This window comes from Odocoileus virginianus, chromosome 12 (assembly GCF_023699985.2).
Source record: "Odocoileus virginianus isolate 20LAN1187 ecotype Illinois chromosome 12, Ovbor_1.2, whole genome shotgun sequence".
NCBI lineage: Eukaryota > Metazoa > Chordata > Mammalia > Artiodactyla > Cervidae > Odocoileus > Odocoileus virginianus.
In genome coordinates this window covers 45,482,043-45,508,639 of record NC_069685.1, presented here as the reverse complement: position 1 = coordinate 45,508,639, position 26,597 = coordinate 45,482,043, and the positions used below count along the sequence as shown (strand labels likewise).

Genomic DNA, 26,597 nt, shown 5'->3' with positions numbered 1-26,597 from the left:
GGCCATAAAGGCGGGAGGCTGCGGGGAGCGGGGGGAGACCCCATGGGCGCAACCCTTGAGCCTCGGCGCCTCACCTCCTCTTCTGCGCGCCGGCTCCCAGACGCTAGCACTTTCTCTCCGGCATCATTCACCAGCCTCCGGCCAGGGGCGGGCCCAGGGGCGGGGCCCAGGGGTGGGCGGGGTCGAGTGGGCGGCCCGAGGGCGGGGCGGGCCGCGGCCGCCTTGGAGGCTGGAGAAAAGTTGTCCCGGCCAGAGCGCGAGCCGCCGCGGGATCCGGAGCTGCAGCGGCTTGCACCCGGCAGCGGCGGGGCGCGACCACCGGCTCTACAGCCCGGCCGGCCGACTCGCTGCCTGGGGTGGCCCCGGGGCATGGGACAGCCGGCGGGGGCCGTGAGCAGGCGCTGCGCCCCGGTCGGGCGGCGGGCGGCCTGAGCTGCCGGGACGCAGGATGCGCTCCGAGGGCGCGGCCCCCGGGCCGGTGGCGCCACTGTGCGGGGCGCTGAGCCTGGTGCTGGGCGCGCTGCTGGGCAGAGGTAAGAGGCCGGGGACCCGGGGTGTCAGTAGCGCCGGCGCTCGGGAAGTTCTCCGCGGTCCCCGGGAGCCTGGGCGGGAGGGGAGCCGGGGTTGTCTTGGGGACCTGGGTGAGGGCACTGGTTTCCGGGCGCGAAGCGGCCCCTCCTCTAGATAGGCGACCCCAGCTGGGCGCCGCGTAAGTGGAATTGGAGCGAATTTGGCTGAACCAGTATCTCTGCGTTCGGAGTGCTTCCCGGGGGTGAAGAAGGGGCGTGGCTGAGGGACACTGTTCACCATCATCGAGTTCCATGAGGACTTAACGCAACCCCTGCATTAAGCTAGGAATTAACCCAACGTGGAGCTGGGGGTCTGGGAGCGGGCAGCCCGGCTCTTTGCACCTCCTTTGCCCTAGTCTGGCATCCCCCTCCCCAGCTCAGTGGGACCGGGGCTGGTGACCTACGAGGGCACACCGGCCCCTTTTCCCCCACCGTGGGGTCCCGAGGGCCGGCGTTAGTCCACACAGGAATGCCCGCTCACCACGCAGCCTCCGGGGACCTCGGCTCGGAAGAAACCCGGGACCCCCTCGGGGTACCCCGTAGAGGTCCTGTGTGGTCTAGGAGCGCGCTGAGGTGATCGCGCCGGTGGGGGAACTGCATCTCGGAATCAGATCTGGGCTTCTTAGCAGTGAGACGTAGGGGTGGCCTTTTACCTCAGTCTCCTCATCTCTGCAGTGAAACTGACCACTCTATCTTGGGTTTAAGAGAATTCAGGGAGGGGACGACTGGCGCCCAAAGAGCTCAGGAAAGGTTGGAATTATTATTACGGTTATGATTACGTGCGTGTGGGACCCAGGCCGGCGGCGCGAGGGGCCGGGAGCGTGGTCTTGGAGCCCGGGAGCCGCCGGCGCCGCGCGCCTTCCCTGCCCGGCACCGGCGCTGGGGGCCGCGAACCCGTGCGGAGGAAGCCCCGCTCCTCTGGGAACCGCCGCTGCGCGCACCGCTACCGGGCCGAGAAGCGGGTGCGGGTGAGCGCGTGGGAAAAGGGTGCGGGGAGCCACTTTTCCGCCCCCGGCGCCTGGGCAAGGGTCTTGGGGCCATCGGGTGAAACCGAGATGCGCACAAGTGTCCCTGCCCTTCGCTCTGTTCGCGGCTCCAGCCGCGGCCCCGGGCCCTGAGCCGGCAAACCGAGTCCAACCTGATGAGAATCACGGGCCCTCTTCAGCCTCAGGCTGGGCTGGAAATACATTCGGAGAGACAAGTTGCCAATTGATGTTACAAAGTAGCGTTTGCTTTTCCAAAGTCCTTGCGCACGGGCTGGGATTCCAGAAAAATCTACTTTCCTTAAGGCTGCAGGTTCCCAGACACACCAACCGGACAAAATTGCTGTTTTAAACCGTGTCCCTTTTCCCCAAGAGCTCCAGGTAAACAGGAGAGTGAGTGAGTGAGTGAGTGAGTGAATGAGTGTGTGTGTGTGTGTGTGTTCGCGTTCGCGCGCACCCACGTGTGCGCGCATGGGCACGCGCGCGCGTGTGAAGGGATGGGGAACATTTTTCTGTTTTATTCCAGAGGAGTAAAATCTGGTGACTTAATTCTGTCGTGAGCTCTGGATTCTATCATTTAGGACTCGGTTTCCCTAAATGTAAAGTGGCCATTAAAAAAAAAAAAAAAATCCGTCCCAAAATACTTCCCAGAGACATTGTGATGATAAAGTGATCTAACGGGTAGAAAGCCTTAAGAAAGGTGGTGTCATTTTAAACTGAGCCAACGGTGAAAGTCCCCATCAGTTTCTCTCCCTCTGCCAGGAGATTTAATCAGGTTCATGTTAGAATTGTGACTGCTGAATGTGCTTTTCAGAGTAAGTTGTGGACTTTTCTTAATTAAAGCTCACATTCCTTTTTCACCCTCCCGGCCATCTAGAGGATTTTACTTTTGATTTAGAGGAGTGGCGATTAGAAACGTCTGTGTGGAAGAGGCTGGGGACAGCAATTTTACTGGAAAGTGGAATTGGAAATTTTGTTTTGAAGATGCTATTTAGAGGGCAAGGGGTGGGGATGGGGGTTGGAAGTTAAGGGGAGCTGTCCCATTCCCCCCCACCCCCCACCAAGCCACCTTTCCCACTAACCTTGGGCAACTTTGATTTAGTGAGTTTTTCTCTTCCCACTTTTGCTTGACAGTTTTCACCACCGTGATTTGGGGGCTTATGGATCTGCAAAATTTTTTCATTTTGTTTCTGGTGGCTAAAAGTAGCAGTACATTCATTCCCTTAGATAGGTCTGCAAAGAAAATGTTTGCTCCATAGATTTCTCATAGAAAGGGAAGCTTTCTGACCCTTGTTTAAATTTGTACTGTCTTAAAAAAATCATCGCTGACTCTTCTGGCCCAAGGATTTAAGTGCTGATTTCTGGAACCCTCGAAACCACTGATCAATTTTTAATACCAATTGTAAGCTGATGTTCAACTGTGGATTTAAGACTCTGCAATTCCTCAGGGTTTGGAACAGAATCATTGTTCTTGGGAGGTTCCATAAATAGACCAGGGCAGTGAAAAAAGGGAGTCTTCCTAAGATTTAAGACTTGGGCTGAGGTAGAGAAGCAAAGTGTCCTTGAGTTACTGGTTGAGGAATTGGCCCTGTGTAAAGAGAAGGGAAGGGCGGGGGGGTGGGCTGAGATGCTGTCAGAGGTGAAGTAATGCTAGGAGAGGTGATGGTTGTCAGTCACATAGGGGGCCTCTGGGAAGGTCACACAGGCTGGAAATCACTTTTTGAAATCTGGGGCCTGGTGTATTTCATGATTCAGAAGATATGTTTGTAGGGAGACAGAAGCCCAGGGTCATCCATAGATATTCTCTGAGACACCCGGGCTGGCTGTGGAGTTGTGTCCATAATTGGACCCATAGTTCATTTTGCATGAAAGATGTGAGTATTCACATCAAGGAGGATAAAGTCCCCCAATAGCCTCACTGCACTTTAGATCAGCCTTGGTCCTCAGAGGAATTAAAAACCAGGCGGCCAACCTTTGGATTGTCAGAGCTTTGGGAATTTTCAATTGCTGATTTTGAATTTGCAGCTTGGGGCAGGTGTCATGAGTAGGAAGGGGTTGATAGAGGGTAGAGGTCCTTCTCGGCTCTCCTGGTGCACTTAACATGGGGAAAGATCCTCATACCTGGTCCTTCCTACACTTAAGAGTACACAGACACTCTTTGCCCTAAGCACACACCCCTTCCTCCACAAATTGAAACTCCCCAATGCATGGAAGCTTCTTAGAAGTGATTTCAGCTTCTGGGAAGTCATTCTGTGAAACGCCAGGCTCCTGGGTCTGTCCTAGTGTTCTGCTCCACACCCACAGCTCTGAGCTCATGCTTGCAAACTTCATGACCTGCAGGCAAGCACTGTTCTGTCCACAATATTTATAAAAAACTGAACAGTCTCCTCCAAACTGGGAGACTTCACATAGAAAAATCGGCATTTCCAATTTTCCCTAATAAGAGTGTGGGTGCTCCGCTGACCTTGGCACCAAAGCTCTGTGGGGGTTTCACCCTGCCGCTGGATAGGGTGTTGATTAGTGGCTTGTCTTACCTCCTTACCTGCCTGCCTCTTCCCCTTGGCCACTTGAATTTGCACCTCTGGCCCTTCTTCCTTCATCTCACGTATTATTCATCCTTAGCTTCATCATAAGGGTGGTTAGAATCAGGCAGAGAAGAACCCAGAACTCTCAATTATATTAGCAGTTAGCACTTTCATGAGCAGGGGTTAAAACCAAAGCCTTTGGATGTATTAGATATTTCATACATCCATAGTCATGAGAAGCGAGGTTAATAAAAACGAATCTTTGGTATATTAATTGGAGTGAAAGGGAGTATTACTGAATTAATGGAATAAATGGAAAGTCTGATGGATAGAATATTTTTACAGCAATGTGCTTTGTTTAAAAGTCAGGTTTATTAATGTAATTTGCATACAGTAAAATTCACCCTTTTGAGGATAGAGTTTTAATTTTGATGAAGGCACATGGTCACGTAAACACCAACACAATTGAAGTATAGAAAGAACATTTCCATCACTTCGCCCAGATCCCCTGTGCTCCGGTGTTGCCATTTCCCTTCCTCTCTCTGCAACCCCTGGCAACCGTGATTTTGTTCTCCATCCTTATGTGTATGTGTGTGTTAGTCACTCAGTCGTGTCTGACTCTTTGCAACCCCATGGACTAGCTCACCAGGCACTTCTGTCCATGGAGTTCTCCTGGCGAGAATACTGGAGTGGATTGCCCTTCCCTTCTTCAGGGTATCTCCCCAACCCAGGGATGGAACATGGTTTCCTGCATTGCATGCAGATTCTTTACCATCTGAGCCTCCAGGGAAGCTTCTGCATCCTTGTGATTTGCCTTCTTCATAATTCCGTAAACCTGGGATAGTGCAGTATGCGACTTTTGGATCTTATTTCACTTACCACAATGCATGTAATATTTACCTATATGTCAGTAGTAGTCTAGTCCTTTTTCTTCTTTTTGTTTTTAAATCGAGGTGCATTTGATTTACAATATTACATAAGTTTCAAGCATATAACATAGTGATTCAAAATTTTAAAAGTTATTCTCCATAGTTATCATAAAATATTGGCTCTATTCTCTGTGCTGCATAATATATCCTTGTAGCTTTTATATTTTTATACATAATGGTTTGTACCTCTTAATCCCCTGCCCTTATCTTGACCCTCCTCATTTCCCTCTACCCACTAGTAACCACTAGTTTGTTCTCTGTATCCATGAGTCTCTTTTTTTGTTATATTCACTAGTTTGTTGTATTTTTTAGATTCCACATGTAAGTGATAACATACAGTATTTGTCTTTCTCTGATTTATTTCACTAAGCATAATACCTTCCAGGTCCAGCCAAGTTATTACAAATGGAAAAATTTTGTTCTTTTTATGACTGAATAGTATTCCATTTTATATATACACTGCATCTTCTTTATCCGTAAGTCTGTTGATGGACACAAGTTGCTTTCATAGCTTGGCTATTATAAAAAAAAATGCTGCTTTGATCATGAGGGTATATTATCTTTTTGAATAAGTATTTTCGTTTTCTTCAGATGTATGCCCATGAATGGAATATCTGGATTTTATGGTAGTTCTGTTTTCAGTTTTTTTGAGGACTCTCCATACTGTTTTCCACAACAGCTGCACCGAGTTACATTCCCAGCAATAGCGTACAAGGGTTCCCTTAGTTGTCAAATCAAAACTGCAATGAGATATCACCTCACCTTGGTTAGATGGCTGTCATCACAAATAGTCTATTCCTTTTTAACACTGCATAATCCTGTGAATGGATACAGAACCATTTGTTTATTCATCTCCTAGTTGAAGGACATTTGGGTTACTTTCATTTGGGGGGTGTTATGAAAAATGTCACTACGTTGTTTGGTTGCTAAGTCATGTGCGACTCTTTTGCAACTGCATGGACTGTAACCTACCAGGCTCCTCTGTTTATGGGGCAAGAATACTGGAGAGGTTTGCCATTTCCTTCTCCATGAAAAATGTCACTATAAATATTCACAAACAGGTTCATATATGAATACATTTTCATTTCTTTTAGGTAAATACCTAGGACTGGAATTGCTAGGTGGTATGATAACTGTTCATATAATTTTATCAGAAATTGCAAACTTTTTTCAAACATGGAAACACTATGCATTCCCACCAACAAGAGCTCCAGTTGTTCTGTATCTTGGCGACCACTTAATATTATCCCTTTTGTTTATCTTGATTTTGTATAGCAGTTCTAATAGGTGTGTAGTAGTATATCTTTCAAGTTTTAAGTTTTATCCTATGACTTATGATGTTGAATATTCTTTGTTATATTTCTTATCATTCTTATATCTTATTTGGTGCATGTCTTTTTCAAATCTTTTGCCAATTTTTTTATTGGCTGTTATTTTCATATTATTGATCTTTGAGGGTACTTTATATAGTACTTTATATAGTATGTATACAAGTTTGTTTTCAGATGTGTGTTTATAGGATTTCTCCCAGTGTGTATCTTTGGAAGAGCAAAGGATTTTTAAATGAAGTTTTGTTTGTTAATTTTTTTCTCTTAGTAATTACACTTTTGGTGTCATATCTAAAAATCTTTACCTAAGATTTATAAGGACGCTCCAGATGTCTCTAGTGATGTTTCGGTATTTTATAACCCTGCTTATTTTTTATCTTTTTGTTCTGTCAGTTATGGAGAAAAGTGTTGAAGTCTCCATCTCAAAGTGTTGAAGTGTTGTGGGTTTGTCTAGTTTTCATTTCAGTCCTGTCAGCTTTTTCTTTATGTGTTTGAAACACTGTTTTAGGTACATACACACTTAGAATTATAATGAATTCTTGGTGAACTGACTTCTTTCTTATTATGTAATATACGTCTTTATTCTTGGAAACATTCCTTATTCTGAAGTCTGTTTCATGTGATATTATTTTTTTTGTTTCATGTGATATTAATACAGCTACCTCAGCTTACTTTTGATTAGAGTTTGCATTGTAGTATCTTTTCTGTTTTTTTAAAAAACAATCTGTATTATTTTATGTGGATTGTTTATAGACAGTATATAGTTAGGGTTTGCCTGTTTATCCAGTCTGATAATCTCTGTCTTTTAATAATTGTGTTTAGACCACTTACATTTAATGAGATTATTGATATATTTATTATATGTGCTGCCAAAGCTAGCACAAGATTATTGATACATTTATATTAAAATCTATCATCTTGCTTTTTGTTCTATGCCCCATTTGTTCTCTACTCCTTTTTCCTTCTTTTTCTGCCTGTTTTCATACTGAGTATATTTTTTATGATTCCTTTTTATCTCTGTATTGGTTCGCTATTGGCTCATTATTTATGCCTCTTTAAAATTTAGCCGTTGCCCTATAAGATGTATCTTTAATTAATCAAAGCCTACATTTAAATTATATCATACTGCTTTATATGCTGTGTAAGAACCTTAAAACAATATATCCCTGGCATTTTTCCCTCTCTATGTAATAATCCTTTCCAGGGCTTCTGAGGTAGCTCTTGTGGTAAAGAATTCACCTTTCAATGCAGGAGACATAAGAGATGTAGTGTTCGATCCCTGGGTTGGGAAGATCCTCTGGAGAAGGGCATGGCAACATACTCCAGTATTCTTGTCTGGAGAACCCCATGGATAAGCTACAGTCCATAGGGTTGCTAAGAGTTGACACAACTGGAGTGACTTAGCATGCATTAAGTCACTCGAGTTGTGTTCAACTCTGCAACCCCATGAACTGTAGCCCACCAGGCTCTTCTCTCCATGGAATTCTCCAGTCAAGAATACTGGAGTGGATTGCCATGTCCTTCTCCAGGGAATCTTCCTGACCCAGGGATTGAATATACGTCTCCTGTGTTGGCAGGCAGGTTCTTTACCACTAGCACCACCTGGAGAGTGACTTAGTAGTATAATCCTTTTCAAGTGCATTCACTTATACCCTGGGCACTGGCTATAAGGGAATTTTTCACTTAGAGGTTATTTGTGTATACTTTGAAGAAGGCTACCAATTATGTTTCATTGACTTGCCTTTGTTTCTGAGTGGGTACTTCTAACATCTTTGAAACTGTTTTCTCTTTAGGACTTAATTCTCTGTCCTAACTGTGTGCTGAGCTGAACGAAAGTGTTTCTATACCTTAGGGATTTAGAAATCACTGCCTTTAAGGAGAGGACAAAGGTAAAATAAAACCTAGCCAAAGTCTGAATTAGCAAAATTTCCAAGACGATAGTTATAGCTGTCTCCGAGAGTGAGTCCTTGTTTTCTGCAGTGTGAACATTTCTTTTTTCTTTTTAATACTGCTCTTAGTGGCATATTCACAATTGCAAATGTCTGGAACCCTCAAAGATTTGATGTAGAAGACCATGTCATCTCTATATAATTTTTTTTGTTATTGAAGTATAGTTGACATATAGTATTAGTTTCAGGTATACAACATAGTGATTGGACGTTTATATACCTTATGAGTTGATCACCATGAAAAGTGTAATCACTTTTCACCGTTATAGCAGTAGTATTGACTGTATTCCTTATATTGTATATTACATTCCCCTGACTTATTTATTTTATAGGTGGAAGTTTGTACCTCTTAATCCCCTTACACAAAATATTTTTTCTTTCTCCCTTCACACATTCATGTTGTTGGCGGCATGGGGAGCTCTCGTTTATAAGTGGATTAAGGATGCCCAGTGTCATGGAGGCATTAGCTGCGTTTTGAGCGTCTGTCCTGCCAGTTCCTGAATGAACTGGTCAGAAGCCTCTGGCGTTAGCAGTAGGAACAAATCAGCTAAGGGATCGGGATCTTATGACCTTGAAGGTACACTAGGGACCAGTTTCTAAAAGTCTGAAGTTGCCAGTTCAAGGGTTCTGGTGCTTGTCATTGATATCTGGCTTCAGGGTGCAACTGGGATACAGGGACTCTAATTACTTTATGTGTTTCTATCTCTGTGCCCATATGTTTTTTTTTTTTTAGGTTCCAGGAGGGCATGCATGCATAGTCGCTCAGTCGTGTCCGACTCTGTGACTGTATGGACTGTAGCCTGCCATCCATGAGATTATCCTGGCAAGAACATTGGAGTGGGTTGCCATCTCCTTTTCCAGGGGAATCTTCCTGACCAAGGGGCTTGAATCCTCGTCTTTTGCATCTCCTGCATTAGCAGGTGGATTCTTTACTACTGGACCACCTGGGAAGCCCCAGATTCCAGGGAGGAAGAGTCCTTTAACCTTGGCTGAACTTTAGAATCATCCCAGAAGCTTTGAAAATTGCTAAATAACCTCCAGACTCTACACCTAATGGATTGAACCAAGATCTTTGTAGCAGTGGAGTGGAAGTGGGCAAAGAAGCAGTGTTAATCATTTTCATTTTTTAAAAGCTTTTCAGGTGATTCTCAGGTATAGCCAGGAGTAAGGACAGCCCCAGCCCTGGTCTAGAAAAGATTAAGACGATCTGACAGACAGTTCCACCATATGGTACTCAAGGGAGAAAGGCATTTCTCCGAGAGAAAGATTGAAGAACTGTTACAAAAGGAGGCAAGGTGTTGGATGTGTGTGCAGCAAAAATTAGAGGAAGGACAGCTCTTCTGAGCTCAGGACTTTGTAGGACTCTGAGACTGTATTATTGAAAAAAATGGGGCATGAGCCGCTTAACACAGTGCCTTCATTTTCAGGTAGTTTAACATGACAGAAACTTACTTTCTTCCAGTTTTGGAGCCAGAAGTCCAAACTCAAATCCAAACAAGGTCGTGCTCTCTCCACAGATTCCAGGGGTCTGGGGGCTCCTCCTTTGCCTCTTTCAGCTTCTGATGGTTTCTGGTTTCGTTGGCTGTGCCTGCAGCCCCCCCACCTCTGCCTCCATCTTCACAGGGCCTTCTCTGCACATCTTTCCCCTTTCAGCCTTGTAAGGATGCTGGTCATTGATTTAAGGCCCACTCTCATCCAGAATGACCTCATCCCAAGATCTTTAACTCAATTAAATCTGAAAAGACTGTTTCCCAATAAGACCACATCCATAGGTTCTAAGGGGACCAGTCTTTTGGCGGCCACCATTCAGCCCATTACACATGGTAATAGTCACATGATTAAAAGGTCAATAAATCATAGCCAGGGACTTCCCTGGTGGTCCAGCCATTAAGACTTAGCCTTCCAGGGCAGGGATGTGGCTTCAATCCCTGGTCAGGGAACTGAGAGTCCTCATGCTGCAGGGCCAAAAAGTCAAAACATAAAACAGAAGCAATATTTTAACAAATTCAATAAAGACTTTGAAAATGGTCCTCATCAAGAAAAGTCTTAAAAAATAATCATAGCCATTATTATGTGTATAGTTATCAAAGTCATGGAGAAGAAGAATCATCCCAGAAGTTTAATAGAAATTACACATAAATGTTTCTTAAATGACTGAGACTAATGTAAAAAATAAAAAGCATTAGAAGAACAGTGGATTTGATGACATCGGGGAATAGGAAAGGCTCCTGGAGTGTACCGTGGTGTCCATTTATAATCAACCTAAACAGAGAGCCCGTGGTTTATATTCTGAGACATCCCTTGATGTACTTCATGCTTAAATACAGCTTATACCTAATTCCATTTGGCTTAGTTTCATAATGCTCTTGATACTGTCTTAAACAGCCCTTCTCCCTCTGGGGTCGCAGAGCCATCGGAAACACGCAGAGCAGCTTCCATGCCTCCCTGAAGTTCATTTATTTCCCCCCAACTCTGCAGTTGACTCTTTTCATCTTTCTTGCTCAATCGGTCCCTCCGGCCCCTTAATTATAATGTTGGCTTTCCACCGCATTTCCTCACTGTCTCTGTGGACTCCGGTGCTGTAGAAATAGGGATATAACACTGCCCACTTTGGCACGTGGGGGTAGATGAGCGGTCCTTTGAGGCAAGAAGGGATTCTCTTATTCTCAAAATAAACAGAGGGACTTTAAGACAAGCACCCTGCCCCCAGGATCCCTATGGAACAGAAGGCTGGCTCTGTTCTTATCATGGAATTCCAGCTTAATGGTGATTTTAAGCCGAAATTAAAAAATTAAAAACTCACACCTTAAACAGGAGGTGGCACTGGAAACGTGGTTTTGTCTCCACTAGAAACAGTGAGGTTGTGTTTGAGGCCCTGAGACAAGGTTTCCGCACCTGCCCAGTAGAAACGATCTCAGTGTCAAATGCTTCAGTTCGTTTGTCATGACCTCTTTAGTTGCATATGCTGAAAAAAAACCAGCTTATACAAATGGTACCAAAGCCAAAAAATAAAAATACATAAATAAAATGGGGGTTGTTTAAAAATGTATTAGGTTAAGTAACTTAAGAAAGCTCAGCTAGGCTTCAGGCATGGCTGGATCCAGAGATCCATTAATGTCACTAGTCACTGTTTCTTTCCATCTGTCTCCTCTGTTTTCTGTGTTGGCTTCATTTCTGAGTGGTCATCATTGTCACCAGCAGCTCAAAGTTCACATTTTATCCACACAGTACACCCTGGTGAGAATTAAGTGGCTTCCTAAATGATGGTAGACAAAGTTGATGGTCTGACTCTCCTGGCGCTCATTGGAGTCCCTGGCCCAACCCTTACCGAGTCACTGATGAGAAGGAATGGAGTTTCTGATTGGTCAGGTCTGGGACACACCAATGCAGGAGCCTCAGGTGAGCTGCACCCAAAATACTAGGAAAGAGAGTGCTGAAGTGTCCAAAGACAAATCAGGCTGTGTCAGATGAAACAGAATGGATGCTAGGCAGGCACAACCCTATCCAACCAACCAAAGAACTAGAGGGACCCAGAGGCCAATTGTTTGCTTCTCACATGTGTAGTTAAAGCTCCTGGGGCAGCCCCTGGCAAGGTCCGCTTACTGCTGCTTTTGCCATTGCTGCAAATGGCATTATTTGATTCCCTGATCATTTCCACTGTGTCATCTTCTAAGTCAAGGACATCCAGCTCCAAACACACTGTTCCGGGGAATCTTCTCTGTTTTGTCTGCTTTGCCTCTCTTCCTTTCATTCATTATTTCCCCCATCAAACATTCCTCCATAGCCGTGCTGTTTACAATAACCAACACTTGGAAGCAACCTAAGTGTCCATCGACAGAGAAATGGATAAAGATGTGGTGCATACATGCAAAAGAATATTAGTCAACCACAGAAAAGAATGAAAGTGTCATTTGCAGCAACGTGGATGGACCTAGAGATCATCATACTGAGTGAAGTAAGTCAGGGAAAAACAAATAGCATATGCTATCATATCTAAAAAAAATGACATAAATAAACTTGTTTATAAAACAGAAATAGACTCACAAAGCAGACTTTTCTCGTCTGCTGTTAAACTCAGCATTGGTCGTCTGTTGTGCTGATTGTCCGTGCTATGGGCCAGTCATCTCCCCAGCTATGGCCTAGCTCTTGGACACCGCCCTCAAGCCTTGATGACTGGAGGTGTCTGCCAGCAGTGGCTTTGACTGGGAGGTTTCCTGTGAGTCCTGAGATCCACTCTTCTGCTTACAGAAGCAGGAAGTCTGTCAGCATCATCTTCTGACTCCTCCTCAATGGTCCAGGAGTCCTTTTTCTTTTATTGTAGTGTTGATTTACAGTCTTGAGTTAATTTCAGGTGTACCGCAATGGTTCACTTACACATATATTCATTCATTTTTAGATTCTTTTCTCATGTACATGATCACAGAATGTTGAATAGAGTTCCTTGTGCTACACAGTAGGTTCTTGTTGGTTATGTATCTTACAGATATCTTATAAGAGTGTATTGTCTTTTCATCCCAAACTCCTGATTTATCCCTCCCCATGCCCCCGTATTTACCCTTCAGTAACTATAAGTTTGTTTTCTATGTCTGTAAGTCTGTTTCTGTTGTGTATGTTTGTTTGTATCACTGTTAAAAATTAGATTCCACATATGAGTGATATCATATGATATTTGTCTTTCTCTGTCTGACTTTAATTCACTTATGGTAATCTCCAGGTCCATCTGTATTGCTGCAAATGGCATTATTTCATTCCTTTTTATGGCTGAGCAATAATCCATTATATACATATATATGTGTGTGTGTGTTTGTGTGTATACACACCACATCGCCTCTATCCATTTCTCTGTGGTTAGGCATTTAGGTTGCTTCCATGTCTTGGCTATGGTAAACATAAGAGCATATAAGAACATGCGGGTGCTACAGACATAAGAGCACATGTGTCTTTTCGAACAGGAGTCCCAGATCTGAGGAATTCTTTTGGGGGGAGGGGGGCTGCTGGTGCTGTGTGGCATGGCCTGCAGGATCTTAGTTCCCCAACCAGGAATTGAATCTAGGCCCTTGGCAGTGAAAATGTGGAGTCCTATCCACTGGACCACCATGGAATTTCCAATCTGGGGAATTTCATTCTCCTCCTCCAAACACACATGCTGCCAAGGATTTGGGACTCAGTTTCTTATCCAATTGCTGTGACTCCTGTAGAGACAGTCCTTACTTTGATAACCCAGGGGGAAGCCCACAGTGTCCTCCATCCTCAACATACACCAACTGTGTCTTGCTTAGGAACGTCCTCCATTCAGACTCTTCCTGACTATCAGTCAGATCATGTTGTCCTCTCAAAACCCTCTAGAAACTCCCATCGTACTTAGAGCTAAAGCCACAGTGCACTCCATGATCTACAAGGCGCTGCATGAACTGCATGACCCCCAGCATCCTTCTGACCTTATCTCAACCCCAATGCCCTCACATAGGCACTTTGTTCCAGTTCCGTGGGCTGCCTTGCTGGTTCTCACCACCACTAAGCTCCCACCTCAGGGCCTTTGCACGTGCCTCCTGTTGGGTAGCATCTAGATATCTCCTGGAACTGTTTCCTTTGTCTGCCATCTGCTCGTCTTCATTGTGGGACTTTCTATTCCCCTTTTTTATCGTGTTTTGTTTTGTTTTTTCCCACTTATCACCACCTGATAACCCATAGATTTCACCTGCTTGGGTCTTCTTTTTTTCTTTTGGCCGCAGTGGGTCTTTGTTGTGGCATATATGGGCTTTCTCTAGTTGCAGTGTATGAACTTCTCTTGTTGCGGTGCAAAGGCTTCTATTTGTGCGTGGGCTTCTCATTGTGTTGGCTTCTCTTGTGGAACACAGCCTCTAGAGCATGCAGGCTCACTAGTTTTATTGTGTAGGCTTTCTGGTTGCCCTCAACTCATGTGGGATCTTAGTTCCCAAACCTGGAATTGAACCCATGTCCCCTGCAGGGGAAGGCGGATCCTTAACCACTGGACTACCAGGGAAGTCCCTCTCATTTGTTTAGTAGTCTTCCTCTCCCCTAGAATTTAAGCCCCTTGAAAACAGAATTTCTTTTCTATTTTGTTCACTTCTCTATATATCTGTTTTGCTCATTAACCTCAGTGCCTGCCACATACGAGGCCCTTCATACTTGGTGAATGAACAAATGAATCATGACTTAATTCCCTCTTTGGCTTCTCATACTATCTGCCTTTTACCTGAACTCATCTCTTTCTGAAATGGGTATAGAAATGGGCACAGAAAAATGGGTAGGTACATTTGAGGCGCTGAAAACCTCTAGATGGGCACCATTTTATCAAGGGTCGCCAACTGAGGATTGAATCCACCACTGTCCTTTCTCTCCATCAGTCACTCCAGGAAGTTGTCCCTTAGCTTGGAGGTGAGAATGTTCATAATAGTGTGATGCTTAAAGGAGCTGGCCAGGTGCAGTGTTTTCAATGTTTATTTCTAAATGCCCATCCTCCTCTGTATTCTCTGCCTCTTCCTTTCAGGAGAGAGAAAGGAGGGCCCTCTGCTTTGCAGATAATGGGTTCTCAGACATGTCCACATGAAACAAATCAACTTAAAACAGAGACCAGAATTTCACTGTAAACAGTGGCAAGCATCCTTGATTAGGACTTTCTCTTAACAACTGAGTAAATTACTGAAAGAGCGGAAAGTGGCTGCAGATGGGTACAAGATATCTTGTGGGGGTGATGGAATTATACCAAAATTAGTATCAGTTATGACTTGATCCAGGTGCTTAGTTATGACACCAGAATTTTTTTTTTCCTTTGGTTCTTTGCTTTGCCTGTTATGGTGCTGACTTTGTCTTTAGGTTCCATGTGGTGGGTCTTGGCTGTCCTAAACTCCCTCCCTTGCAGAGTCAAGGTCGACTATCCTTTACTCAATACCCGATGAACCCAGGGAAGGTCATACTGTGTCTCCTTGGTCCTGTTTGGTTCTTGAGCATTTCTGAACCAGTCAACTTGGTCTGTTAGAGACAATGTGCTCTAATGATCCTGTCTGGGGGCTGTGGGAGGAGTTTGCCAGGACTGACAGTGAGGTGCAGAGGAAAATTGGGGTGCTGTTACCAGAAAAAGGATGTGTGATTGGGGCCATTCAAAAACCCAGTAAATATTCCTACGTCTCTAAATTCCAGAGTGTAAGCTACACAGGTAGGGAAGACAGAGAAAAGTCATGCAAACAAGTTGTCTGTCTTTCCTGCTCAGAAATCTATCTGAGTTCCATGTGTATGAACAGGAGGCAGCACCGAAGATGTGTTTTCCTAACTGATTTTGTGTCATACTCGCCTGAACCAGGGATAAGCAAGCATCATTTATCATTTGTCTGTCAACCCCGCCGTCTCTTCCGTATCAGAGGCAAAAAGATGCAAGAGATGGACCTGAGTACTGCTTGGAGAGACAAAGGCAGGACCCAGACAGAGCTTAATTCAGCATGTTAGGACCTCAGCCTCACCTGAGAACTCCTAATGGAGGGTGAGGCTTGGGGTTCACACCAGCCTGAATCAGATTTCTGCTCTGTTGTGTGTGTGTGTGTGTGTGCGCGCGCGCATGCGTGTGCGTGCATGCGTGTGTGTTCTTAGTCGCTCAGTTGTGTCCAACACTTTGTGACCCCATGGACTATAGCTGCCCAGGCTCCTCTGTTCATGGGGATTCTCCAGGCAAGAATACTGGAGTGGGTTGCCATACCCTTCTCCAGGGAATCTTCCCAACTCAGGGATCGACCCGGGTCTCCTGCATCGCGGCAGATTCTTTACCGTCTGAACTACTAGGGAAACCCTAGTGTAAAAATGGGCATTATTGAATCCCGTGGACACTCAGTTTCTGGATCTATGCAGTGGGGCCAGGAAAACACATCTCATGGAGTTATTGTAAAAAGTTCCAATGGGCTATTGTATATATTTAAAAACATCTTTTGGCTGGCAAAACTTATGGGATATAGTTCCCTGACCAGGGATCAAATCCTTGCTCGCTGGCAGTGCAGCGTGGCGTCTTAACCATTGGATGCCCAGAGAAGTCCCTGGGCTATTGTGTATCTGACTTTTCTTTTCCGTTTGCCTACATCCCAGTCACACTCCCCATCCTACTGTGTGCCCTGGGAGGCTGACCTCTGCAGGGAACACTTCTTGTGCCTGCTGCTTGCCATCTGGAGTTGCCCAGTGGGGGCGCTTGGAGGAGGCCAGAGAGAGGAAGAGAGGCTCTAGGATTCCTTCCCTATCTGCTCCCTGAGCCTCTGTCCCCCGTGGCCCTGACTCCTCTCTGGAGTCCTCTCTCCAGGGCTCCTGCTCTCACTGGGCTCAGGAACACTTCCTTCTCCTCCTGCCTCTATTTTGATTTATAATTTATTTTATTGAAGTGTAGTTCATTTACAATGTTGTGTTAATTTCTGGTATACAGCAGAGTGATTCAGTGATATATATATATGTGTGTGTGTGTGTGTATACAGTCTTTTTCACATTCTTTTCTATTATACTTTATCATAGGGTATTGAATATAGTTCCCTGTGCTCTACAATAGGATCTTGTTGTTTATATATTGTATGTATAATAGTGCTAATCCCAACCTCCTAATCCATCCCCCCCGCCCCCTCCCCCTTGGCAACCACAAACCTGTTCTCTATGGCTGTGAGTCTGTTTCTGTTTTGTAGATAAGTACATTTGTGTCATATTTTGAATTCCACGTGTAAGTGATAATCATATGGTATTTGTCTTTCTCTTGCTGACTTTCTTCACTTAATATGATCATCTCTAGGTCTGTCCATGTTGCTTTAAATGGCATTGTTTCATTCTTTTCCATGGCTGTGTAATATTCCATTGTATCTGTGTACCACATCTTCTTATCCATTCATCTGTTGATGGACATTTAGGTGTTTTCCATGTCTTGGCTATTGTGAAGAGTGCTGCTGTGAACACAGGGGTGCATGTGTCTTTTAAAGTTAGAGTTTTGTCTGCGTTTATGACTGGGAATGGGATGGCTGGATCCTATGGCAGCTCTATTTTTAGTTTTCTATGGGAACCTCCATACTGTTTTCTGTACTATCACCTTGTCACTTCAGATGATACTTACATGTCTTATCTTAGGAACCAAAATTACTTTCTTTTTTCCTCCTTAAGTAGTCCCTTCTTAATGGCACTTGAACCAGCTGCATTAGATTCTCTTTCCTCATGATGGACACATATGCAAATAAAACTCACACTTATAGTGGAAAAGAGTTGGATGCTTGTTGTTAACTATGTATAACCAAGCTTAAACCTATAGACAAGCTGCAAGAACAAGTGCCTAGAGCTTTGGTCCCCTAAGCTGTCTCAGAGTGTCTGACCAAATACCACCTTTGAATAGTTGCTGAGTGTTTTCTTACAAACAAAGACTTTCTCTTCTAGAACCAAAATATATCTTGGAGATCAGGAATAAACATTGCTGCCTGACTACTGTACTGTCCTCAGACCCTAACTTAGCATCCTTTATTGTCTCAGTAATATCCTTCATGTCATGGGACTTTGTTTTCCTTCATTCTTTTCCTGAATTTCTTGACCCTGATAGTTTTGAAGATTACAGGCTGTTTATCTGTGGCTTGTCTCTCAGTTTAGGTTAGCCTGATGTCTTTCCCTGCTTAGATTCTGATTATGTACCTTTGGCAGGAGTGTCCCAGAAGGGATGCTCTGCTCTCCCCATTTTGTGTTTGATCAGGTAGGATATGATTTAAATCTGTCACAATATTAACGATGCTCACTTGATTGCTTGGTGAAGCTGCTGCTTGCCAAGCTTCTCTACAGTGAAGCTACCCTTAGTTGTTTTAAAATTATTAAATGTTCTATGAAAAGAGGTTCAGGGACAATGTAAATGTTTCCTATTACAATTTCAGTATTTCATTGATGAATTTATTAACAGAATGGATTCATGGATTTCATTTGTACTCTGTGGCTTGTATTTCATTACTACTACTGGTTATTTTGATGCTTAGAATATCTTCAGTTTGGCAGTGGGACTCATTTTAAAATGACTTCTGTGTCCTTTTGATGTGTCCTGTGTCCCCAATGTTCTTTAAGCGTTTTCTTCCTTTCTAAATAGAAAAACTTCCAGGCTTATCTTGTAGTTTCACTGTCCCCGTCCTAAAATCAGCTCAGTTCCTTTTAGTGAGAGATTGGTGCTTAGAAACCAAAGTTTAGGCTCTAGATGTGTTCATTGCTACTTGGGTTCACTAATCAGAAAATAATGGTATGGTAACATCTCTGTCTCAAAAACCATGAGTTCACACAGATATCTTAATGCACAACAATGCAAGGCTCATCTAGGCTTGTCCTTTTTTACTTGTAACTCCTGTCTCATCTCTCTATACGGTTTCACCCCCTGCTGTCTTCACCTCAGTCCTGTCAGATTAACACCTGGTGTTGACTGCCCCCCCAGGCCCCACTAAGGCTATGATACCCAAGCTCCCCATCCCAGGTGCTGCTCTTCCAGCCAACCAGCCTCTGACACCCAGCTCCGGGCCACCACATCCCTCCCTATATCCTGCATCAGGACCCTCCTGATGGTGTTGGTCTGAGTTATTCTGAAAGCGGAAGAATCGGTTTGTATTCTTGTTTGGATTCAGCTGTGTCATCTTCTTGGAAAATGTCTGTACATTTTAAACCAAAGGAGTGTGCCGCAAGCTCTCTCTGTCAAGGTGTCCATCTCTGACCAGAGAGGACTATGGACCACATCACACGGACAGCTGCCTTGTTTCAGACATTCCTCCACAGAATAAAGAAGGAATTTGTGATGCCCTTTTATTGTCTGTGTTAAGCATCAGTGATTACCAAGACATCAGGTATAGGGGATCCTGAACAAACTCACTTAAAATATCTGCTTTTGTAGTACCTAAGAGAAGGTATTTTTATGCATCGAAACACTGCTCTTTTTATCCTAATCAGTGAGCAGTATTCTCGAAGGAGCTTTTGTGTGACAAATATACTTAATTATATATGTATGTATGTATGTATAAACTTATTTACTGTTCACAGTGACCCCAGGAGATGAGTACAATCCTTATATCTGTGAGCACCAAAGTCTTAATGATTCAAGTAAACCAAGAAATCAGGATTTTAGAAAACTGAAGTGGCCCAGCTTTCCAGTTTCGGCAACATTTCAAAATATGTTAAATGCTTTTTGATTTAAGCCATCTAGGCTATGGCCTCAGGTTACTCCATTGTCCATTCCTGCCTTTGACCTCTGAACTTTGATAGGAAGGGTAAGATGCTAGAACTGGCCCTGATGGGATAGAGTCTTGTGTGGCTACATCAGTTACATTGAAATGTTGAAGTTCCAGTCCACATGGTTGAAATTAGGAGAAGAACCCTTCCCAGAAGAAGCAATGTGTTGGTACCAGAAGAAGGGGGAGAAGGGGTGTTAGGCAGACCAAATTAATGTCCCTTGAAGTAGGATCCAGGTGCACTTGGCAGAGATGGGAAGAATGAGCAAAGATGCTGGATGAGACACAGACAGAGGAAGCTTGAAAGGGAGCATTGGCTTTATCAAATGAGGATGGTTTCCTAATACTCCCATGGCTGAAGTGATGTCTGTGAAAAATTTTGCTTCGTTTTTAAATACTTCAATCAGGGTTTCTCAACCCTACTGACATTTTGGGCCAGATAATTCTTTGTTGGGGAGATATCCTGTGTAGGACTAGATGCCAGTGCCACCCAACTACCCATGTAGTGACAACTAACAGTGTTTCCAGACATTGCCAAATGTCTCCTGGGGGAAAACAGCCCTCATTGAGAAACATGAGGTTAAACAATGCCCACTGTGTATAAAGGACTTCCTGCACCATAATATTGCTTTTAAATTTTTTTACTTGGAAATAATTTTAGACTTTAAGAAAAGTTGCAAAATCTTATAAAGAATCCCATATACCTTTCACCTAAATTTCCCTAAATTAACATTTTGCCACATTTGCTTTAGCATTCTTTTTCTGTTTATGTCTCTCTCTAAATACTTTATTTTGTCTACTTATCTTTATTTTTTTGGCCACATTGTGTGGCATGAAGGATCTTAGTTCCCAGACCAGGGGGCAAACTTGCACCCCCTGCTGTGGAAGCACAGTTTTAACCACTCGGCTGCCAGGAAAGCGCCCCCCTCCATATATATTTTAAATGTATATATGTGTATATATTTTTTCTAAACTAATTATATTCATGATTGCTTGCACATGACTCCTTTTCATGTATATTTCCTTGAAGCAAGGGCTTTCATTTACTGCTTTACAGTGATCAAAATCAAGAATAGAATGTTCTTTACAGTACTATTACCTCTACATACTTTATTCAGATGTTGTCTATCATCCCATCATATCATTTATAGCAAAAAGAGAGCTAAGTTTTTCATGGTTCAGAATGCAATTCAGGACTCTACCTGCACCGTCAACTTCTTTTTGTGTTTTTAAATCACAAACAGTTCCTCAGCCTTTGTTTATCTTTCATAATCCTGAAAAGTGCAGGTCAGTTTTTTTTTTGTAGAATGTCTCTCCATTTGATCCATATTGATTTTGAAGTCATAGCTATGTTCCGTTTGAATAGATCTGGCCCTCTGGACACTGGGTTCTGGGTTTGGATGATTATATATTCGGTGTCATCTTAGTATTAATTAGACGTCACCAGCAATTCCTAAAGGATCCATCCTTTCCTTTAATGTCCTGGTTAACATGGCAGAGGGCTTCCAAGGTGGCTCAGTGGTTAACAGTCCGCCTGCCAATGCAGGAGACACGAGTTTGATCTCTGGGTCAGGAAGATCCCCTGAAGAAGGAAATGGCAACCTACTCCAGTATTCCTGACTGGGAAATCCCATGGACAGAAGAGCCTGTCAGGCTCCAGTCCATGGGATCACAAAGGAGTCGGATACAACTTAGCGACTGAATAATAACAACAATAACATGCAGAAGACCTCAGAAACCTACACATAGGAAGTCCCTTCTCCCCCCTCCTCTAATCCATCTATTTCTGGGATGGTGTGACCTCCAGGCTCCTTTGTTTCTTCTGCTCCCGCCTCCTTACAGAGTTCTGTTGCTGAGAGTCTCTTAGAGACAGACATTCGGGGGCACAGCTGTCTCTGTGACTTGGGTCCCACACTCCCTCCAGCTGCAAGGAAAGGATCCTACACCCTGTTTTCCTGGCACAACAGAGTTCAGGTTGTGAGGTGTGTTTTTTTTTTTTTTTTAAGCTAGTTTTGGTAGCTCAGCTAGTAAAGAATCCACCTGCATTGCAGGAGATCCTGCTTCGATTCCTGGATCAGGGAGATCCCCTGGAGAAGGGATAGGCTACCCACTCCAGTATTCTTGGGTTTCCCTGGGGGCTCAGCTGGTAAAGAATCTGCCTGCAATGCGGGAGACCTGGGTTCGATCCCTGGGTTAGGAAGATTCCCCTGGAGAAGAGAACGTCTACCCACTCCAGTATTCTGGCCTAGAGAATTCCATGGACTGTATAGTCCATGAAGTTGCAGAGAGTCGGACACGACTGAGTGACTTTCCCTTTTTAATTGAAATCTTAATAATTGATTAATTTATTTTTTACTGTGCTTGGTCTTCATTGCCGTGTGGGCTTTGCTTGAGGTGAGTGAGGGCTACTCTCTAGTTGCGGTGTGCGGGCTTCTCACTGTGGCGGCTTCTCTTGTGGAGCACAGGCTTTAGGGTGCCTGGGCTTCAGCAGTTGTGGGCCCCACGCTCTAGAACACAGGCTCAGTAGTTGTGGCGCGTGGGCTTACTTGCTCCGAGGCATGTGGGATCCTCCCGGACCAGGGATTGAACCCACGTCTCCTGCATTGGCAGGCGGACTCTTTACCACTGAACCACCAGGGAAGCCCCCAGATGGTGAATTTATGAGGATGTTCGGACAGGTGCGGGGACCGTGGGAGACCCTGTTACTGCTGGGAGCAGTTGTTCTGATACGCTGCTGGGTCCAACTCCACTCCAGTCTGAGAAGCCTGACATGCACCCCTGTCCCCAGGTGTTACCTGTTACACAAGCCCCTCGTCACAGACTTCTGTTCAGTGACAGATGAAGGGGGAAAAAGTTCAGCTCCCTGCTTCTCCCCACTGCCTTTGCTGCCCCAGGCATAAGGCACCTTGCCTGGTGTTTCCGCTGCTCCTGGAAAAAGTGCTTACACACTTGGGGCACTCACACCCTCAGGAGGTACATGTTAGTTTTCAGACACCAGGGAATCTAAACCCATATTTAGGGAAAGAAATAAAGTTCCCATCTCTGTGGGTCATTGTCCTGTTAATACATCCATTTGCCTAACTACATAAAACACTGGACATCTTTATTGGGTTAAAGGTGACGTCACAGTTTTCTCCAGGAACTTAGGGTCCTTGGTGTGGAGGGGTGCAGCTGAAAGCACACAACACGCATATACACACACAACATCACACACACACACAAACACAGATTCATTTTGGAGGATTTTTTGGAAAGAAAGGAGATATGCCCAAGAGGTGTGTTTAAATCCCCATCTTCAAAGACAGAAAATTGCTCATAACTTTTAAGTCAGTATTTTCTCACTTGCAGTTTATATTCTGTGATTCTCAACAATTTCGTCATCATTAGTATCATCCATGCTTCCATTTACTTAATGACGGTCTTTGTCTATATCAGATCTTTTAATCTGAGCTTTGCCCTAAGCAGTACTTTCCACGAAAGTCACTGTTTTACGTGCTAATTGTGTTTTTCCCCCAAAGAGTAAAATACATAACTGCTAATATGTTTAAAAGTCCTTCTGCCTTTACCCCAATTTATCGCAGACTCCAAACCTTGGCAGATGCTGGCCTACAGGGCAACAGCAGCAGCTGGCAATAGGCAGCTTTGATAACTGTTGCTTTTTTTCCCCATGATCTGAATTTTCTGATTGCATCCACTTTCGTATAACTTGGAACCAGGGCTTCAGGACCAGGTGGAAGAATGATTTCCTAATATTCCAAGAGAGTGAGTTTGAAAGCAAAAAAAGGAAGTCTTCTTTGTCATCATAGACACACAGTGGAATGCCTGATTGCAGAACATGGAATCATAAGTGATGAGTTATCATACCAGGAGGTTCTCCCATTAAACTGTGATCGGTTTGGAGGCTCCTCAGTTGGGTGTTGAATTGTTCCAGATGTGGTTCTCATTCATAAATGCAGTATCAAAGACTGTGTTTCTCAACTGTAAGCATATATGCTCTTTTCAAAAAGTATAAAAACCCAGAGGTTTTTCTCCTCTCCTTCTCCCAGAGGAGTATACCATTCCTTAAGACTCCTATTCCGTTGATGAATTATTTTTTAAAATGTATCTCTGGCTGTACCGGGTCTTAGTTGCAACATGAAGGATCTTTGATCTTTGTTGAGGCATGTGGGATCTACTTCCCTCACCACGGTTCAAACTGGAGCCCCTAGTATTGGGAGCACGGAATCTTAGCCACTGGACCACCAGGGGAGTCCCCAAGACGTCTCCTTTCATTGCCTGATGTTCCTTCCCTCCAATGCTGAAGATGAGGCTAGGAGCAGCCATCTCAGTTGAGTGAATGGAGCCCATCCTTGTGGGAGGAAGTGAAACTTAACAGACTAGAGACAAGGAAGTGTCTTGATGGGGTTTGAGTCCCTGGGTTACTTCCTGTTTTCTTCAAGGCTTGATTCCTGCACCTGGGTGATGACCCTGGGGATGCTTCCACCAAGGCCCTGTGACTGCTCTGCCCTCCGGCCCATCCCTGTTCCTTCCAGCTCACTTCTGCATCCCTGGGAACTGGACCTCCCAGATTTCCTACATACCTCCGTCCATGAGGAGGCAGTGAAAAGGGCTCTAGAAAGATTGGAGGGGAGAAGCAGAATTCCTCCCCTGCTCTTGCTTTGCTTCTCTCGCTGCCTGTGGCTCGGGGCTGGGTCCTCTCAGTGACTCTGGTGGCCACGAGGTCGCCCCACCCTCTGGGTCCTGCTTGGTGCATTGGGCCTGGCCCTGGTCTCAGGGACACCACTCCCTGCACTGTCCCTCCATCCCTGGGGCTGGCGATGGCTCCTAGGGTGGCTGGTATCTGGCTGCCTCACTGTCCATCTTTGGCTTCTTAACTTTTGCATCTCTGTGTCATGAAGTCTTTGTGGTCCAACACTAGTGTTAGAATAACTCCAGCAGCTTCTGGTTTTTCCAACTGGATCCTGACAAAGTCACCTTTTTTTCTCACTCAGGTTCAAGTTCGCTTTCCACTTCTTGCAACCAAAAGATGCCTAACCAAAAAGGGTGTTAGGAAATATACTTAGATGAGGCCCTTGGACATGGCCTGTGTCTTCAGGTTCCAGCCTTTCCCCACTCCCTGAGTTTGTGTCAGTGAAAAGGAGATAAGTCATCCTGCCAGTGCCCACATGGAGCAGATGTGCGAAGAGGAGTTGTTTTGTTTTTTCTCCTGGTTCTGCTGGAATGTAAGTTGCCCAAGAGCCATGGGTTTTGTTGCTTTCATCTACGCTGAATCCTTGGTGCCTGGAGCAGGGCTTGGGTACATAGTAGTGTCGACTGAAAAAAATATACACAACCTAAAACTTAAGAATTGTGTTTTATTGGGTGGACTTGCTGAAGACTCAAGCCCAGCATACAAACTCAGAGAGCTCCGAAGGACGGCTCCAAGGAGGTAAGAGAGGAGCCTGATGTGTAGTTTTCCCAACAAAAACCAGGTAGTCAGAAAGTGAAAAGATTACTGTTAGTTAAAGAAAAACAGACATCTCAAGTTAATGAATTTAGTGCTTTGTATGGGAAGATGCAAGAGCCTGGGCTCATTGAAATCCTTCCTTTGATATGCATCTCAGTGATCCAGGCCAGTATGCTGCTTTTCTCCGTCCCGAAACCCCCCAGGGTGCTGTCTGCATCCTTTGTTTACTCTTGGGGCAGACTACATTCTTCATTCACAGCAGACTTTTTATACAAACCTGTTAATTAGGGCTTTCCTACGGCTCAGTGCTAAATAATTCACCTGCCAAAGCTGGAGACACCGGAGACTTGGATTCAACCGTTGGGTCAGGAACAGTCCCTGAAGGGGAAAGTGGCAGTCCACTCCAGTATTCTTGCCTAGAGAATCCCATGGACAGAGGAACATGGGATCCCAAAGACTTGGACATGACTGAGGACGCACGTACATTAACTGAATGCCTGAAATCAACTTTAATACATGGAAGAGAATAGATGCTCTCAGAGTACATTACACATGGTAGGTCTGCATATTTTGGGTGTGGGGTGTGTGTGTGTGTGTTTTGGCTTGCATTGTAAAATATACTTCTTATAAAAGATTTTAAGAAAAAAGTTTCAAAGCCAAGGGTCAAGACTTCAGGTCAGGTCCTTGCATGTAAACAGTAAGGAGTTGTGTAAATCTAACGCGTAGTTCTCCTGAATTTTTCTCCATCAGCATCATGAATCTCCTTTTTCATCGAGGTCCCCAACACCTCTCTGGCATTAGCGTGCATCTCTCCCCGGTGTATACCCTGCTTTCCGACTTGTCCAGTTAACTTAATTCTGCAGTCTAGGTTACTGTTTCCTGCAGAAATGCTGTTTGTTCACCAACTTAACAAGATTTTAAAAACAAAAGCTTTTAGTGATAAGTAAGAAAAGTCACAGTGTATGTAGATTTTCTGTCTTGCCTTTAATGCAAACTATCACTCCCTTTACCCAGAGCTTTTCCATTAATTGGGAAAAAAAAAAAATCTGCCCACCCTGGGGGGCAGAAAAATTGTATTTATTGTAGAGCTGGCTCCGTATGGAATTTTGAAACACTGGGGGGCATTTGAGGGCACCCTGTCTCTCTCTTTTTTTAAAAAAATAAAAACAGGACCAAGACTTCCCTGGTGATCCAGTGGTTAAGACTCTGAGCTCCCAGTGCAGAGGGTACAGTGTCAATCCCTGGTCAGAGAACTAAGATTCCACATGCTACAGGGCAGCTAAGCCTGAGTACTGCAGCTACTTACTGAGCCTGTGTGATCTGGAGTCCGCGAGAGGCAACAAAGATCCCAAGGGCTGCAGGCAAGACCCAGCTTAGCCAAATAAGTAAAACAAAAATAAAATGCAAAAACCAGACTCTGAACTCAGGGGGCATAGGTTTAATCCCTGGTCATGGAACTAAGATCTCACATGCCACACAGTGCAGATAAATAAATAAAATAAAGTAAAATAAAATAAAAATCTATCTGTTACCTCATCTTTATCCTGGATTTACCTTTAAGAAAAAAAAACAAAACAGGACTGATTGCTTTTTCATCTTTAAGGATTTTCGTATGCTGCTGGAAGAAGATAGAAACTTGAACTTGTTTTTGTTTGGGG

General features: G+C 44.4%; 1 protein-coding gene across 1 annotated transcript in view; it reads left to right on the top strand.

Annotated features, from left to right (window-relative positions):
• Positions 1-201: 201 nt before the first annotated feature.
• The window catches only part of TMEM132C (transmembrane protein 132C), a 433,487-nt gene continuing 407,091 nt past the window's right edge, over positions 202-26,597 (top strand). The window contains exon 1 of the mRNA XM_070475075.1: positions 202-533. Coding sequence (XP_070331176.1) covers positions 449-533 — 85 coding nt within the window. The 5' untranslated portion in view covers positions 202-448. The remainder of the gene's footprint in view (positions 534-26,597) is intronic.